Source organism: Macaca thibetana, chromosome 17 (assembly GCF_024542745.1).
Source record: "Macaca thibetana thibetana isolate TM-01 chromosome 17, ASM2454274v1, whole genome shotgun sequence".
Lineage (NCBI taxonomy): Eukaryota > Metazoa > Chordata > Mammalia > Primates > Cercopithecidae > Macaca > Macaca thibetana.
Window position 1 is genome coordinate 16,568,028 of NC_065594.1, and position 18,767 is coordinate 16,586,794.

Genomic DNA, 18,767 nt, shown 5'->3' on the forward strand with positions numbered 1-18,767 from the left:
GATATGATGCCTGCACTGGATTTTAGAGCTGGTGGGAAACTTAGAATTTAAAATATCCAGTAAGAAAAAAGGCTTGACTCACATTTTTTCCACACCTATGGTGCTTTCTCCTACTAACCTGGCTACAGACTCAGAATTCAATTGACAACCACAGCCTGCATGAGAAAACTAAGGCCTAAAGAGGCAGTGTAAACAATAATGCGATGCCACTAGGTAATGAAGAAACCAGGACTGGATCAGAATCTCCTAAATGCAGTGCACTTGGACAACATTTTCTTATTCTTGAGAGTTTACAAGGCACAGAGCTATGTGCTTCAGAGGACAGACTGAGGGCTTTGCGAAGGAGGCATAAAGAAGAAGTTATGAGCTCAGTACAATGTTGCTTATTTGTTTTGTCTTGCTTGACACTGCCAATTCCCAGATATTAAATATGTGCATACAATCATTGGTTTAACAAATGCATTTCAAGTTAATTTTTCACCACAAGGCACAGTGAGAAGAGCTAGTCTATGTTAGGTGATAAGGGGCCAGGCTCAACTCAGCTAGCAGTTAGCTTTAGAATCTTAGCTTAGCCTCTCTAGGTCTCATTTCACTTCAAACTTTAGAGGTTTGGATTACATGACTTTTACAAAGTATGATTTTTATCCTAACTGCGTAAATTGCCAAAGATCGCTTCTTCCTATTAGGATTGTGACAATTTTACTAAAAGCAGTCATCACAATTGCTGCCATGAGAGATGAAGAACTGTCCTGTACAAGAGGGCACAGACTTGCTCTGGTCTGCTCCACAAAGCAGAAATTGGATCTTTGATAAGAAAAGTATAGAGGGATAGCTTCTGGCCAAATATAAGGAAGATTATTCTGGCAATTAGAGTTGCTCTAAAACTGGAATGGATTACCCTGTAACAGAGATTCCAATCCAGAGGCTGTCTTTAAGCCACAGAAATTGTAGCAGTGAGTGGAGACGGATCTGCGTAATCTCTAAAATTCATTCCAACTTAATAAATTTGTAATTTGGTTGCTTTCAGATTTGTATGTATCATGAAATAAAATATATTTTAAAGTACATGCTAACCAGAGCATTTATATTTCATTATGTCTTACAGATAAACTTCATTATCTTTGTACCTGCTTCTACTAAACTGAAAAGTCAAATGTGATTATTAACAGTCACCGAAATAGCTAAATTCAAATATCTTGTGGGTATTTACATAGAGAAAGAAAGGCTTTGGGAAGGAGGTATAAAGAAGTTATGAGCTCAGTACAAGTCAATGTTTTATTTCGACTTCCTTCATAGCTGAGCAGACTCTGTTCTCATCTGATGGGTTAAAGGAGATGAAACTTCAACTGGAAGTTTAGACTAGATGACCTCTAAGGTTTTCTAAGAAGACTACCAAGCAAAAACTCACAATGCTGATATATTACAGTTTCTCTGGAGATCAAGGAGGAGACATTAAATCTGATTTTCTTGACCACCCAAAATCTTACTTCACTTCTGACCTTTGAAAGGCACAAATGTGTGGGAAAAACAGAGATCCTGATAAAACCGGGAACTCATGCCATGATTTTGTTCAAACTTGAGCTATAGATAAGATTGCCAATCAATGTCTGTTGGGTAATGTGTTGGGATCTTTTTTTTTAAGTTCCAGATTGAAATATCACTTTTTATAGCTCTGGTCACCACATACCTGTCAGATGGCTGTGGATTTATGTTTGTTATGAGCATGGTAGCGGAATGGCCAGTTTCATTTATTCTGGCAACATTTACTGAATTTTTGAAGAAACAAGCTTTTAGAAAAACTAGAGGGTGCTATTAACTAAAAAAAAAAATGAATTCAGATAGTAAATTATCCATGGTAACTAAAAAGCCTGAAGAGAACAAAGATTAAGAGAGCTTCTGTCACAAAATGTTTATCTTGTTCCCACAATGGGAACATTTCAAAATTGCTCTTTGCTGTTTATAAACAGAGGACATGATTTCTCAGAGTTGTGGTGGAGGCCTAATTACAAGCATTGATGTCAAGACTGTGGGGACCAACAAAGGAAAGATCACAGTACAAATGAGTCAGAGAACTTCATTTTAAAAATATTTGTAGACGCCTGGAAGTTTTTACTATTTTTTTTTTCTACCTTTCCCATAACAATTTTCACTCAAGGCTATTTGAGGGTTCTATTATGTCCTGCGAAGCTGGCTGTGAGGATGTGATGGGGTAGGCAATGCTCAGATGCCACATTTAACAGCACCAATTACATGTGACAAATGTGTAACTCTGCAAACATATCTCCCGTCGTTCCCTTTCTAACTGTCAGTACTTACACCAATAGTAAACAACCCCAAACAAAAAGCACATCACCTTTTCACCTATGACAACTTCCAGGGGTCTATCATTTAAACCCCAAAGCTGTGGGGGACCTGACCTTGGAAGTCTCTTCACAGAACACCGAGCTTTATGTTGTGGTATCACATCAACAAAGATAACTGAACACAAAACATTCCTCCCTCCTGGAGTTTTGTATTGTTTCGTTTTTTGATTTTCAAATCAGGGAATATAAAAGTAGTCTCTCGTCAAAAATCTGCTTCTGTTCAAAGAGAAATTTAAAGGAATTCTTTTATTCAGTAGAAACCCACTTGTTTTGGACCGCTAAGAGGCACTCAGTTAAGGGGCAGCTCCTGTTCTCAGCACTATACTTAAAACTCAGACAAAGATGAAAACAAGGACCCCAAGTATCCACATTCTGAAAAGAGTTTACAGAAAATTGTAACCAAACTTTTCCTTCCAAGGCCTACTAGGAGGCATCAGGACCCTATCTGTTCCCAAACATCTAGCCCTCTACTTCCATAATCTATAACAGAGGTAGACCTAGGAAGACAGATGGCAAGCGAGGTCAGGGAGTCCAGGGTTCCTGTTTTGTTTTTGTCATCGTCTTTATTTTTTAGAGACAGAGTCTCACCCTGTTTCCCAGGTTGCCGTGTAGTGGTGCATTATATCTCACTGCATCCTCAAACGCCTGAGCTCATGCAATGCTCCCACCTCAGCCTCCTGAGTAGAGTAGCAAAGACTAGAGGCACATGCTACCGTGCCCAGCTATCTTTTTTTGTTGTTGTTTGTTTTTCTGGTAGAAAAGAAATCTTGCTATGTTGGCCAGGCTGGTCTTGAACTCCTGGCATCGAGCCATCTCCCCACCTTGGCCTCCCAAGGAGGGAGCTTGGATTACGGGCATCAGCAGCCTGGCCAGGACAGTGCAGTTTTTGTGCTAAAAGTGAATCTCAGAAGGAGAGGTAAGGGTGTTTCCTCACCAATACTACTGCCTCCCTAAGTCAAGTAAAGGAGACTCCAAGAAAACCCCTCATAAAGTCTGGGAATTTCTACAAGGAGGAACTACTACCTCACCCCTGCTGGGGCATCTGTTTGGGCAGTTGGCTTGCTCTCTCCCCCCTGGGTCCAGCTCATCACAGAAAATAGAAAAGCAGTGAAGTTTGGCAATAGAGTAGCCCATGGTAGTCTGGCCTTCTGTCTTTTAAGGTGGTAATGTTCTGTGATGCTGTTGTGAGGTAAGTGCATATTACAAGAATAGGCTGGGTTTGAGCCTTCTTGCCAGGACTCAAGAGGGATTTGTTAGGGTTCCAGGACCCCCATTAAGGACTGACTGCTGGTTGCAGGAGTGGAGGAACTGGAAGATGCCTGGCAGAGTTGAATCTCTGACTCAGAGAACTATGCAGTGTGGAGGCACAACAGGGCCCTCAAAGAACAGCCATGCACCCCTCGGGAGAGGCAGCATCGCACAGGTGGCTCAGTAATAGCCGGAGAGGCAGGACAACCAACCAAGAAAGAGCTCTGACCAGGGTACCAGATAAATCAGGACATTTAACTTCTCCCATTCCCCATCTTCCCTAAAGCAACAGGAATGAGGAAACATGAAGAGCCTGTGTCCCATCTTGAATACCAGTGTTGGAGTTAAAGGATGTGTAAGAGATGGACAATTCCATATCCTTCAAGCCATAGGTCAGGCCTTTATTGGGAAGAGAAGATCTTTAAGCTTATTATGAAATTTGAGTTTTAAACTGAATACAGCCTACTTTTAAATAATTTGAATTTCAGAAAATTTATGATAACTGACAGTGATATCATTATGAAACAAAGAAAGGATATTTGATATTAAGTGGCCAAGGAGAGGGACGGAAAGAAGTAAAACCATTTCATGTTCAGATTCAAATACGTTGAAGCTCCTTAATAAAACCATTATATGATTAGGAAATTTGACTTCCAGAATTGTTTCTCAGTCTTTAATGTTTAAAATACTTTTGGAATTTCTAAATCAGCCAACCATAATCTGAATTTGTCATAAGAATCTACAGTAATTATAATTTTAGTCAGCAGACCATACTTCAAAAAACACTGACATAAAGAGACAGTGAATGTTAAATATTCTTAGTTGGAAGACATCTAAAAATGCTTAAACCACTATGGGTTTTGACACCATTATTTTAACATTTTGAGAAAAAAAAGCTAGGAATATATAATTAAGGAAGTACACGTTTTTAAGTTTACCAAGAAAGGATGCCATGTTAGTTTCAGAGTAAGAGTGAAGTGTAGAACTTTAGAATTCCAGATCATCTGATAGCTTCTGACCTAAAAATAGTTACTTAAAAATCAAGTGAGACATTTTATCAGTGTAGGAGCATTCTTTTTATAGGATTTTAATTTAAAAATTTTCCATGAAAACTAAGAAGTAGAATGCTTATGTAGATAGGAAGACAAAGAATAAATATTTCTCCAATTCCTTGTTCATTACCCTTTCAATAGGTAGCAGTCGTTGCCTAATATATAGTTTTGAATAAGTGAATATTAATAGTTTCACTATGAAAATTACCACCTTCCACTGAATATAAACTTCTGAATATTTTAAAAATAAATATGCACAAAGGAAATATATATATTTCTTTCAGTTTTCCTGAGTACCCCTTACACACACATACACACACACACACACACACACAGACACACACACACAAATTTAAAAAATAATAATGTCCTTGAAGAAAACAAATTTAACTTTAGGACATAGCAACTAATACATGGAAAGCAAAATAGGAAACATCTCTAGGTCAAATCAAAGGACTTACTCTTTCTTTGTTGGAATGGATTGCTTCTTTTAGTGCTAGAAAGCCACACATAATATGTTTTAGATTAGAAGCAAGGCAGTGATGATACTGGTGGTGATGTGAGCGTGGTGGTAGTGATAAGTTTGGTATGTTGGTAAACATAATATTCAATAGTAAATCATATCAAATGCACATCTTAAAGAGCATTAGACATTTAATGAAGCAGAAACATGGTCCATTCAAATTTCACCTATGTAAAAATCTAAGTCGGCAAATAGAAGCGAAGAAGTCTCAGGTATGGAGACATGTTCTGAGCTGTTTTTGCCTTTTCAAATTCTACCTCTCACACTTTTGGGTCAGTGTCTCAGAAAGGATAAAGAATCTAGATCTAGACTTACATTGACTGGAATTTGAATCTGGTATCACTTGTTAGCTCCTTGATCCCTTGATCCCTGCAAGGAATCTAAATTCTCTAAGCCTGTTTCCTCTCTGTGAAATGAGACATTAACTCATTTATTATGATTAAATGGAACAGAGTTACTGTGAAGTTCGAACAAAAGAATGCATTTAAATTACTCAGCACACTGCCTAACTTTTCAGTTTCTACTATTTATGACTACGACGACGACTACTGCTGCTGCTGCTGCTACTACTACTACTACTACTACTACTACTATTGTTACTCTGTGCTAATGAAGACTAATTCAAGAATCTCTCATGCTGGGTTTTTTTTTTTTACTATGACCCTTTCTTTTTGGTATCTACTCCTCTTTTCCTATCTTTTCCCCTCTTCCCTTGAACCATCTAAACCATGTTTTCAAACATTCTCTGAAGGCCTGGAAATTTCAATTTTGCTGTATCAAATTTATATTTCACTGTCATGGCCTAAAAAGAGTTTATTTCTCTCCAATAAAGAAATCATGAATTGGAGCACACACAATAACTGAAATCTTCATTAATATTTCATTGTTTGAGATATTACTGTGTTAGTCTTTATAATTCTGTGAAGGTGATGTTAAAATATTTTTTCCCACAGATAAATAGTAAAATGAGGGTCATATGTCACACTGTATTGACTATCTGATTTCCTCAAAAATTAAAATATCCATTTTAAATTAATAAATGGGTAGTCTGCAACTTGGGTTTGAAGGTCTGTGTGTGTCTGAAGCTAGTTTGCTAAGATTATTTGAGCACCACACCAAAGGAGGAACTGGGGAAAGTAATAGGCATATTTCTTATACTTGTGAAAATATTGTCTGGGGCTGCTTGAGGGGATGGGAAATTCAGCAGTGAGGCTGAAAATCTGAAGCCATATGATCTTAATGACTTTTGACAAAAGATGAAAAAATGGTCATAAGAGGAAGAATTAAATATATGTGCACACACATATATGTATATATACACATGTGTGTATATGTGTATATATGTATGTATACATATGTGTCTATATGTACTTATATACACATAACTGATTATACATATATGTGTAAAAACCATAACTGGTTATACACATATGTGTGTGTATATCTATACACACACACATACACACACACATATATATCCATACATATAGTATTATTTGACTCTACGAATATTTATCTAGATGAAAATGTGATCATCAACTTTTCATTCTACATCTTCAATTTGGTAGGCCTTGTTGAAATGTTCAGACTTGTTAATATCAACCTTTTAAAACACAAAAATGTAAAATAAATTATGGAAATGAGAAACCAATCTTGTTTAAAAAATTGCTAAATAAAGAATGTGTTATAGGCAAGTTGTATAATCTGGATATTATGAGCAATTCTTACTGTATGCCTAGGAATTCAATAGAAGCTATTTTTAACAGAGCTTAGACCTCCTCCTATGTTATATCTTTTCCTCAGTTCACCCTTCTCACCATGCTCAGTGTGCACAGATTTGCATACCGTTTAATTGTGGCATAATCCCGGGCATGCTCACAATGTCATGTCACTTCAGCAGCCATTTTGTTTTCTCATAGGAACGAAGTATTTCCTGCTGTATTCATACAATAGCCTTCATTAAAGTTTGTTTGTTTGTTTGTTTGTTTCTTTCTTTCTTTCTTTCTTTCTTTCGCTCTTTTCTTTCTTTCTCTCTTTCTTTCTTTCCTTTTTTTTTTTTTTTTTTTGAGATGGAGTCTCGCTCTGTTGTCTAGGCTGGAGTGCAGTGGCACAATCTCGGCTCACTGCAACCTCTGCCTTCCGAATTCAAGTGATTCTCCTGTCTCAGCTTCCTGAGTAGCTGGGACTACATGTGCTCGCCACTATGCCCATCTAATTTTTGTGTTTTAAATAGAGATGGGGTTTCACTATGTTGGCCAGTCTGGTCTCGAACCCCTCGTGATCTGCCCACCTCGTCCTCCTAAAGTGCTGGGATTACAGGTGTGAGCCACCACACCCAGTCCAAAGTTCTGCTTCTTTCATGAAAAGCGTTATCCATTTTATAATTGATTTTACTAAGCTAATTACATAAGTCTACATCTGGAAATTTTACACATATCCATACTCTTTTGTGCAAAGGGATAAGTTTTAACAAAATTTGTGGGTTACAATCAGAGTTGGAATGAATTCTGAGGGAAAATTCAAACTGGGTTTCAGGAAGGCCTGAAAACCAGCATTCAAAAGTTTGTTTTTCCCTTATCTTACTACATATTATCTTCAGAAACAAATGACCTCTCTTTGAGATAAAACTCTTGCCATAATTTCGATGAATTCTCATAATGCACATTACACATATAACATGCTTTAGTTTTCATGTAATTTTTTAATAAAAATAAATGTATCGTATTCTATTCATTGCATATTCCTAGTATAATATATTAAAAATCAAACCCTGAATAAGTTAAGAGCCTCAGTCATGGAGAACGTAAAAGTACCCAAGTCTCTGATCTTCTAGCCTCAAGCTCTTTCTAATCCATCATTCAGTGTTTCCAATGAAACTTTTTCTCCAGACACCCAAAAAGTATAGCTCTGTTATCAGGTCCCTACAAATGCTTGATCAAACAACTGTTTTACTTTTTACTCTAGATTAAGTGGGCAATTTGACAGCCTGAGAAGGATATTGGTGTCTATCTGTCTGGAATTTACTCATCTATTGAGAGTTCTAACAGAATTATTCATGATTAGTTTTCTCCATTAGAAAGAACTAATTTCTCCATTAGTTAGAACTAATCACAACGACCAGCATCATAAGTTTGGTCCCTGTAAAGCTTTTTGGCTTTCTTTCTTATATAATAAAGTTCATCCTGACAGCAAATATGTGCAAGAAGATCTCTTGAGGCTGTTTGATGGCAGAAAGGAAAGGTCGATAACCTTCAAATACAAGCAAGGCTGAAGTAAAAATAATTCTAAAAGCTTTGTTGGACGGTGAGTTCCAACTTATCGCTGACACCATGGCAGAAGGATAGAAGAGCCATTATGAACTGCTTTCTAAAGATATAAAACACAATAGATTTAAATAGTCAACAATGTTGAACTTCAACAAGAAAGATACTGAAATAACAGAAACCTTGTTCTGCTATTGTACTGAAACACAAGATAACTGGTTCTATGAGGCTTAATACAGTTCTTATTGTTGAAAAACTGCAAGATGCCCAGGCAAAATCATACTTCTTAAGAAGAAAAAGCAATTGGTTTGAAAGGTTAGGCTTTAAATTTAGAGAACTTTCCTACCTAGATAAACATGGACATTTATGATATAAATATATAAAACAAATAAGTGAAAAGTGTTTTGCTAGGATAAACAAATGAGAGGTATAAAGTGATCATTTCTCATACATCAAGATATTATGAATGTGAGGAAGATCTTTTGAAAATGGAAGAAAAGTAAATTTAGTACAAATAAAGAAGTATTACTTTACACAACAAGTAACTTACAGAGCTGACATGGTTTGAAAATCTAAGTCAGTTCGAGAAGACTTGAGAAAAAACCATAAACAGAGTTCCAATCTACCATTGGGACAATTAACATGATGAGGGACACACTTATAAGCCACATCATTTCCGTGAGTCATTCAATCTTGATGTTATAAATCTAGAACCTTGCAAACAAAGAACTATGAAATGTTCTGCTAAGGGACGCATGGCCACTTACTTTATCAGACAGTAGGACAGGGCAAGAGAATATAGAGGATTCATTAATATAGTCATCAAATCAGACCATGCTTTTTTATATATATCACATTTTTGGTAAAAGATTACAGTGTTCCTTCTCTGATATCTTTAGCTTTGTTTTCCCCCTCAACACCATACCTCCCACGAAAGGATCAATTTTCTCTGCTTTAACAATGGTAGTTTAGCAGACAGGATGCTACGATTCAGGGGGACTTTAGATGTCATTCACTCTAAATCTTGCATTTTGTAGATGAAGACACTGAAAATCCTGAGAGCTTGTGACCATCTATAATTTAATAGTCTCCTAATGGTAGAACCTGAGCATGGATTTAAGTCCAGTGCCTTTTGCAGAACAGCCCAACACAGCACACACTCCTTCTAATCATGGATCTAGCAAGGCATTGCAAACTCAGTATCGGATATGAGGCATTCACAATTCACCAGACTTGGTGAACAATATAACAGTTTGACAGAGCTCTTTGATATATAAACATTTTTTCCTCATGCCCCATTATTTAAGCAAGATGATCATTTGCATGCCGGTTTTTTTTTTTTTTCCTAGGAAATCTCTTTTCATCCTAAAATTCTCAGAAATATTAACTCCCTACAGTCAGGAAATCTTAAGAAAATGTTGCCTATAGCAGATATTTTTCTAAGCTGGAATTATAATACAATTAAATCTATACCTCATATAATCATTTAGCTGTGGTTGGATGTAGTTTCTTCCAGCCAGCTTTCATGAAATATTCTGTTAGAATCTTGGTGTGTAGCAGGCAGCCAATGACTGTTTTCATTGGACAAGTAATTAGAACTTTGGACCTCCTATTTTTTAAATACTATTTACCATTTTATGACATTATGTCACAAATCTGTTTATTACCCATTTACTCCAGTAAAATTTAAGCTTCATTAGCAGAAGCGCTCTTTGTTGCTTTACTTTTGTCACTATCATCCTTCACTGCACATTCTGCCTGGAAAGTACTTGACACAGTTTCATTGATGGTGTCAAGGAAAGATTAGGAATACTCTACATGCTTACATTTTATTGTATCTATAGTATTTTTTCCAAATGAAGTGTTCCGCATTTTATTTGGGACACTAGAATTTTTAGACATTCAATATAAGTTATCCATAACGGAAAATGTAATGTCCTAAACTCTTCATTAAGAATTGTTCCCAAGACATTTTCTAAGAAAACTCCTTTAAAAAATTCTTAATGGGATATATTTAATTTAAATGAATCAGGAAGGGTTATTTTATCTTTAATACCAACTGCAATGTCATAATTATTTTATTCCAAAGGACATTCAGGACACTTATAGATTATGTGAGCCTTTTAAATTTTTCTTCTTTTCTTTCTTTTTTTGAGACAGAGTCTCACTTTGTCACCCAGGTCGGAGTGCAGTGGTGCAATCTCGGTTCACTGCAACCTCTGACTCTCAGGCTCAAGCCATTCTCCTGCCTCAGCATCCCAGGTAGCTGGGATTACAGGCTCTGGCCACCATGCCCAGCTAATTTTCATATTTTTAGTAGAGATGGGTACTACTCGAACTTCTGATCTCAAGCGATCCACACACTTTGGCCTCCCAAAGTGCTGGGATTACAGGCATGAGCCACTGTGTCCTGCCCGGCCTGACCCTTTTTTCTAATTTAAACAAGTTCACACTTTATGCACTTTAGATTAATGAGAAGCTACTCTATTTTAAAGTTCACCTGAGGATATTGTTTAGTTCTCCTATGTAAAACATCAAATCTTGTCCCTGTTAACTTTTCTTATTGACAATACTTAAAGTATGGTTTTTACAATTTTTAAAATTGAAAAACATATCTATCTCAAATAGGCTGTCTTTTTTTTTCTTTTTCTGTCTCAATGTCATTTTAGTCTCTTCAGCAGTGTTGAGAGTAACCCAAACTGAATTCTGAGATTTTGAATCATGAAATTTGTCACATATTTTCTAATAGCCAAATGATGAGGTGACTATGATAGAGAGGTTTAAAATGATGAGCTAAATTGAGAAAATGTGATTTCTCAGCAAACCATAGTACAGAGAAAAGCATAATTAAAACGTACATTTTAACCATGGCTATAATAACAAGGAGAAAGGAAAACAAGGTTTTCACTAGCTACTTTTTTTTCTTTTCTTTTTTTTCTTTTTTATTTTTTGAGATGGAGTCTCGCTCTGTCGCCCAAGCTGGAGTGCAGTGACCGGATCTCAGCTCACTGCAAACTCCGCCTCCCGGGTTCACGCCATTCTCCGGCCTCAGCCTCCCGAGTAGCCGGGACTACAGGCGCCCGCCACCACGTCGGGCTAATTTCTTTTTGTATTTTTAGCAGAGACGGAGTATCACCGTGTTAGCCAGGATGGCTACGATCTTCTGACCTAGTGATCCGCCAGCCTCGGCCTCCCACAGTGCTGGGATTACAGGCGTGAGCCACTGCGCCCGGCCGGAAAACAAGGTTTTCACTGGCTACTTTAAGGGATTCTACTTTACAGTGGTTTGCTTCAGACCCAACACAACTTTCTATGACAAGAACAAAAAGAGAGTGGCCAATGTCCTGTTGTTTAATTTCCTATTATTTTAAATTAATATAGATTTCAAAGATAAATTTGAATGGATTTTTAAAAAATGTTTCAGTTACTTTATGTATAGAATCACTAATTCTTCAGAGTAATCTGTATGTACTTTTAGAAGACTTATCTATGAGGGATATTGGAATGATTATTTACATATAGTCAATGAGATATGTTGAGAAGTTTTAATAAACTCAGACGGTCAGTCATGGAATATGAAGTCATTAAAATCTGTAATTCGAAAACTTAAGGTTACATTTCTTAAACTGCTTTTGTAAGCAGATCCACTGCAGCTTGTAAAATAGTTGTTTGGCTTTGGGGGTTAGGTTCTTGGAGCTACAATAGTCAGAACCTGTTCTAAACATTCCTAGGTTCCCAAACGTTAATGAATATTTTCTGAGCAACAAAATTCCATGGCAGTAACATGTTTTTATTATATTTTCTAGAGTAACACATTTACCCAGGACCCATGGTAATATCATCCACTCGACGATGGTTGGTGGTGGACCTTGCCTGTTCAAGTCTGACCTGTCGATGTGCTGAGAGGCAAGCAGCAGCAGGAACAAAAAAGTCAAATAGGAGGCTGTGTGGCAGATAAACTTGATAAATGGCTTCCTGATGAACAGTCCGAGTGGGCTTTTGGGAGCTATCAGGTAGCACACAGAGAAGACAGGAAAAAGAAGTCCTATGATGAAACATGTCACCATCTTCACTGCCCAGTGTCTTCTCCTCCAGCCTGGAAACTCATCGTACCAGCGAGATGCCAGCAGCTGTTGACAATTGGGCTGGGCAACAAACTAAACAGAAGGGAAAGGAAAAGGAAAAATAAGTCATAGTTACATGGAGTGGCCTCAGTTCATCAATAAGAACACAACTGGGATATTTAAAGACAGAAATTCTGTTTCACATAATTTTACATTTAAACAATCAAAAGGCCTTAAGTCATTCTGTGAATAAAGCCAATGTATTGAATATTTATTCTACCCAAGGCACAGTATGACATGTTTAGTGAGACACAACTGAAGTCAAAATACTATGGCTGCACTTGAGGAAGCAAAAATAGAACTGGGGAATAGGAATATGCAAAAGATACACTGATAAGTGAACAAAGCAATTTACAAAGATACACACCTATATACACATATATAAGAATATATAAATGTGGCTCTTTTTTGATATAGTTATTATTTCTTGGTTACAACACTATACTTAATTTTTATTTATATTTGTGTGTACTTTTAACAATTTTCTGTAATAGATATTTATTACTTTAATCATCAGGAAAAGCAAACAAACTTTTCTTTATGAGGTACAAGCTAAATATACTTTTAATTGGGTTGAGGCAATATGAAAAACAGATGAAAGAAGATAATATTCACCAGAATGTTAATCATCATAGCTTAATTCGGTATAAACAATGCAAACACCTTCCTAAGTATACCTAATTATCTTATACAAAACATTTCACAGACATGACTCATTCTATCCTGACAACATTTTAGAGATGTAGCATGGACACTACTTACTGTATGTTAAGGAGGTTACATATCTATCAAACTATGAGATGTTTGAATATCTGGTTCAGGATTTTTTTCCTCAATATTTCTTTTTTTCCTCAGTATTTCTCAGATTCTATTTCTGAAACTTTCTCATTGGGATTGTCAGTTAAGCAATATATGAATTAAGAGAAAATTGTATCCTTCAGATGGAACAGTCCAAGAATGCTTCCACCTGGACATATTTGTATAAGTAGAAAAAGAAGATGAAGGCAATCCACGGCAAGATACCATGGGAGAACAAGAGCATAACCTGGTGAGAAAGTGTACAGTGGGATTAAGCGATGCCCTATGGACAGTTCTGATTGAAGGAGAGGTGTAAGTTCCTTGTAAGAGACTTGGAAAAGTTCTGTTGGCATAATAAAATGGCTTACTCTAAAAGCAAACTTAGTGCTTGTTCCTTTTACGGGTCTCTCCACCCAACTCCACATTTCCCATCTTTCTTCTTTAGTTCTAAGCCATATGGCTGTCCTTTAGGCAAGACTTTTTCCATTCTCTTTTCTGATGGTAAGCAAGCAAGCAGTCTCTGGATATGCAGAAAGGATGCTTTGTTTGGGGATGAAGGAAGAGATGAGGTGACATTCAAAAAGTAATCCAATAGTTGAGGTGTTCAACCATTTGGATTAGATGAATAATAGTTTTTCATGCAACTGTTTCTCTTGATCTTGTCTTGCATATCTACTTATCAACGTATATAGTGGGCAAATAAATATGCAAACAACTGAATTAGGTTTATAATAACGGATTCAGTAAATACAGATAAAACCAGATAAAGTAGTATAGTTTTAAGGCTGGGATAGGGAAGACTCGCCTCATTATCTTGTATGGCACTTACTTAAGGAAATTTCAAGCTCCATAAACAGTCAAGCTAAATTTTATTCCAGACAAAGCCAGGTATTTGAAAGTCAAAATAGAGTTTTTGCTTATATAACTGTAGAGTACTGACAAACAGTGGTTTAGATCATTAACCAGCACTGTTCTCTTTAAGAGTTTTATTTTTTCCCCACATAATCCTTTCCATCAGCATTTGATAAAGAAATCATAGTCTACCATCTTCTTTCTTTTTTTATTCCCCATGGAATAAAATATTTTTAGTAGTATTAAACTTTAGGACAACTGAAATGTCTTGATAAAAGAGAGTTAAGAAAGCCTATGGGAAATGCAAGATATAACAAGAAGTTGCCATCATCTTATAAGTATTCACACATTGACAAAACACTATAAGGGACTAAGTACTAAGTAACTCATTCCGTGCATGCAGAAAGAGTAAAAGAAAGGTGTGTACTTTGTTCACTACAGTCTAAGTGAGGTCTTGGATTCAAACTCTGCCCTTTCTGGTCAAAATCTCACTACAGCATGGGGCACCTGAGGACAATCAAACAGAGAACTTTCTTAGGATAATTTAAGATTTGTTTGAATTAATATTTCTGCTGTGAATACATACATATATACCCCGTAAAATTACCTAAAAGATGCAAAGAGTTTAATCCTCATAGAACACCTGCCATTGCAAAGTGCTAGGATAGCCATGATTTTTTATTTATGTTTCACTCTTAAAAGTGCTTTTTCTTTCTTTAGTTATTGAAAGTATATACTGTGCTTAGTAAATGAACAGTATACGCAATTTTACATTAAACACAGACACAGGGAGGTTGTTGCAGAAGTAAAAAATATGGAGAGGAATAAGAAGAGCAGGAGTGAGTGTACGTAATACACAAGGTTCCCCAAATGTGGATGTTATTTGGCTATGTATTTGATCTAATCATAGGATTGAAATAAACCAAAAAGTATTCTGAGAATCATTGTAAATCCACATATTCTCGTGGTAATTTCACGTCACCTTTCAACCAAACATGTTCTTTACTTGTCTATACCAGCGTTCTCTAAATTGTATCCCAGTAATTAATAGATTTTCCATGCAAAAATGGGTTTGGTGGTTAAATCAGTTATCAAATTAAGGATTGAAATAATTAAAATTTTATATTACAGGATTTTTCAGTCTTCAATTGCTAACATAGATTAAATCACTTCAATTATCTCTTGCCCCTCTTTCCCTCCCTCCCTCCCTGTCTTCCTTCTTTCCTTCTTTCATTCCTTCCTTCCTCCTACCCTCCCTTCCTTCCTCTCCCTGTGTCTTTTTCTCTGTGTCTGCCTCCCTCTCTGTTTACCTGGATTACTTAGAGTAATGCTTAGCTTTACTTCAACTCCCTCTGAAGGACACCCTCAGAGAGGGGCCACCTGATTCTTTGACAGTGGCCACCAGTCCATTCCAGCAATGCCCTCTCCAGGTGGACCATCACATTGCATGCAGTGTGCTGGGAGCCTACAGCCCCCACCTCCTACGCCATCTTTCTACTGCACCATGAGTCATAAGAGGAACTACCATCTTCCGCACCATTCCAGGATTGGGAGAAGCGAGGTTTGTTTTTAGACACAATTCATTACAGCCCTTCTTTCTCTAGAGTTGTTGGCCAATTCCAGCACAACTCCTGCCATCCCATTAAAATTCATATTAAAACACTAAAACTTTCAAATTCACATTTGTGCTATGCACTTATAAAGTACGCTGTGAAAACAATTTTAAAGACTTCCCATCTCGTTCAATAACCTTTAAAAAGTTTGCAAAGTCTGATCTCATAATTATTTATAGAATCAATGAGTCATGGGATTCCAAATATTGAAGACACTGTGAAAACCATTGAATCTAAGCTCATTTTTGCAAAAGAATATAAGAGATCCAGTATCAATGATTTAAAATTAACTACTAGAAATATGAAAGCTCCAAACCATAACAGCAACAAAGGATAACAAAAAGGAGGATAAATCTGGAAAGTATATAAAAGCAAAACAAAACCAAATAAACAAGAAACTTCACTACATTGTATTAGTCAATTTTCATACCGCTGATAAAGACATACCTGAAACAGGGCAATTTACAGAAGAGGTTTAATGGACGCACAGTCCCATGTGGCTGGGGAGGCCTCACAATCGTGGTGGTAGGTAAGAGGCATGTCTCACATGATGGCAGACTAGAGAGCTTGTGCAGGGAAACTCCCCTTTTTTAAAACCATCAGATCTCATGAGACTTATTTACTATCATGAGAAGAGCATGGGAAGGACCTGACCCCATGATTCAATTACCTCCCACTGGGTCCCTCCCACAACATGTGGGAATTATGGGAGCTACAATTCAAGATGAGATTTGGGTGGGGACACAGCCAAACCATATCAAGTATCTAGAAAAGTGAACTAAAATATTGTGTACGGACAAAGTAAGCAGAAAATAATTTAAAATATATAAAACAAGTAAATCAAATAATAAAAGTAACTATGGATCAGATTTCCTTAATATTTGTTCTTTCTTCATCTTTTCAGTTTTTCAATGTATTTTTCTAGTTTAAAAAGTTGTACACAAAGTTCAGACTGTAGTCATTCTCTATAGGAAGAAAATCCAAATTCTGGAAACAACCATCCTGGTTACTTTATCTATCTTGACTGCATCAGAGAGTCACAAGGAAGTCTCAACTGACTGCCGGGTGATTATAAAGAGAGTTGAAACTTCGGATTAGCTGTATCATAGTGATTTACATAAGGGCAATCTGATTCCTTTGTTCTAAAAGGACCACAAATCCATATACACACCAGTGTGCTCTGGGTATTACTGTATATTCTTTAGCAATTCAGAAATAATCTGCATGGGGGAGGAGTTATTTCCTCTGCAGAATGCTTTTCAAAAACTCATTTTATAATGCTGATAGCAGGGTCTAAGGATTATTTACAGGCAGAAGACCTTCAGGGAATTAATTTTTTCCATAGCTGAAAAATATATATTTTTAATCTTTTACTTCATCCCCTACATCCCTCATGGCCTCCAATGACGTTTAAATGTCTCTGTCTCTCCCTGCTTCCTGGTGAGACCTCTGGTCATGTTCTTCATTAAACAATTCTTCTGGTCCCTCTGAGCATAGTCATACCACATGCTTAATCGGACCCACCTGTTTCATTAATCAAAACATTATTTTCTTCTGCCTTTGCAAGACAGGTGAAACACTAGTAAAGCCACTAGCATTCAGCATCATATGTGAGTCAGAGTGGCTAGATAAGTGAGGGGAGCACCATGATATGTAAGAACCACATAAATCTGTATTCTGGGAACTCAAAATACATTGGGACTAATTATGTAACTGGATAACTTCATACAGAGCATTACATAACTTGTTTAAAAAGAGGTATAGGGTATATAAGAGTATGTCTGACATGAAATAAACTGAAATTTTAAGGAAGGAGGTGGAATTGGTTAGTTAAGCCTGAAATAACAGATAGATTTCGACAGTGACAGCTTCATAAGTAAATGTGTTTTATGTTAGATTAAAAGAATTTCATGTTAAAAACATGGGGAGAGAGATAAGTATACTCAAGATGAGAAATCTTTTGTGCTAGAAGGTTGTAACCAATTGTAGATATACTAGAGATGAAATGTAAAGGCAAACTGACCATATTTTGGGATATGGATGAAAATGTTTGTTGAGGACATGCTTGAGTCTAAATTGTTGCAACTCAATTTGTGGGCTGAGGCCAGTAAGATTGAAATCAACAGGAAGGCTGTTAGAGATGGAGAATATCAGGTCCCATTTCAAATCTGCTGAATACAAATCTGCATAGCATGATTCCTCTGAATGTTAAAACTTGATAAACACTGGTTTAAAGGATTTGATGTCTAATGAAATTACCTATAGCTCCATTGTATCTGATAAATATTCAAAGAGTAGTTTCAATTCAGCGTAAATATATATTCTAATGTCTACCAAGTAAGCAGTATACAGCTGACCCCGAAACCCTGGGAATGTGTGTGTGTGTATATGTGTATGTGTGTGAGCGTGCACGAGTTCTTGAGTGACAGGGACGAGCCATACAGTGGTGGTTCTCAAAACTGAGCAAGCAGCAGGGTCACCTGAAGGCTGATAAAACACATGAGCCCCACCCCAGTGTCTGATTGATTCAGTAGGTACAAGGTGAGGCCCTAAACTCTGCATTTTGTCCAGTTCTCAAGGTGACTCCAAGGACTAACTTTTTTTTTTTTTTTTTTTTTTTTTTTTTTTTTTTTTTTTTTGAGACGGAGTCTCCCTTTGTCGCCCAGGCTGGAGTGCAGCGGTGCAATCTGCATTCACCACGAGCTCCGCCTCCCAGGCTCAGGTCATTCTCCTGCCTCAGCCTCTGGAGGTTGCTGGGACTAAAGGCACCGGCCACCACGCCCGGCTAATTTTTTGTATTTTTTGTAGAGACGAGGTTTCACTGTGTGAGCCAGGATAGTCTCGATCTCCTGACCTCGTGATCCGCCTGCCTTGGCCTCCCAAAGTGCTGGGAGGACTAACTTTTAATAACCACTGCCTTACAGAAAGACC

The 18,767-nt window shown here is 36.9% G+C and overlaps 1 protein-coding gene across 1 annotated transcript in view; it reads right to left on the minus strand.

The window, feature by feature from the left end:
- TRPC4 (transient receptor potential cation channel subfamily C member 4) overlaps positions 1-18,767 on the minus strand; it is a 221,594-nt gene that overhangs the window by 43,664 nt on the left and 159,163 nt on the right. The window contains exon 4 of the mRNA XM_050767068.1: positions 12,270-12,606. Within this exon, the coding sequence (XP_050623025.1) occupies positions 12,270-12,606 (337 nt within the window). The remainder of the gene's footprint in view (positions 1-12,269; positions 12,607-18,767) is intronic.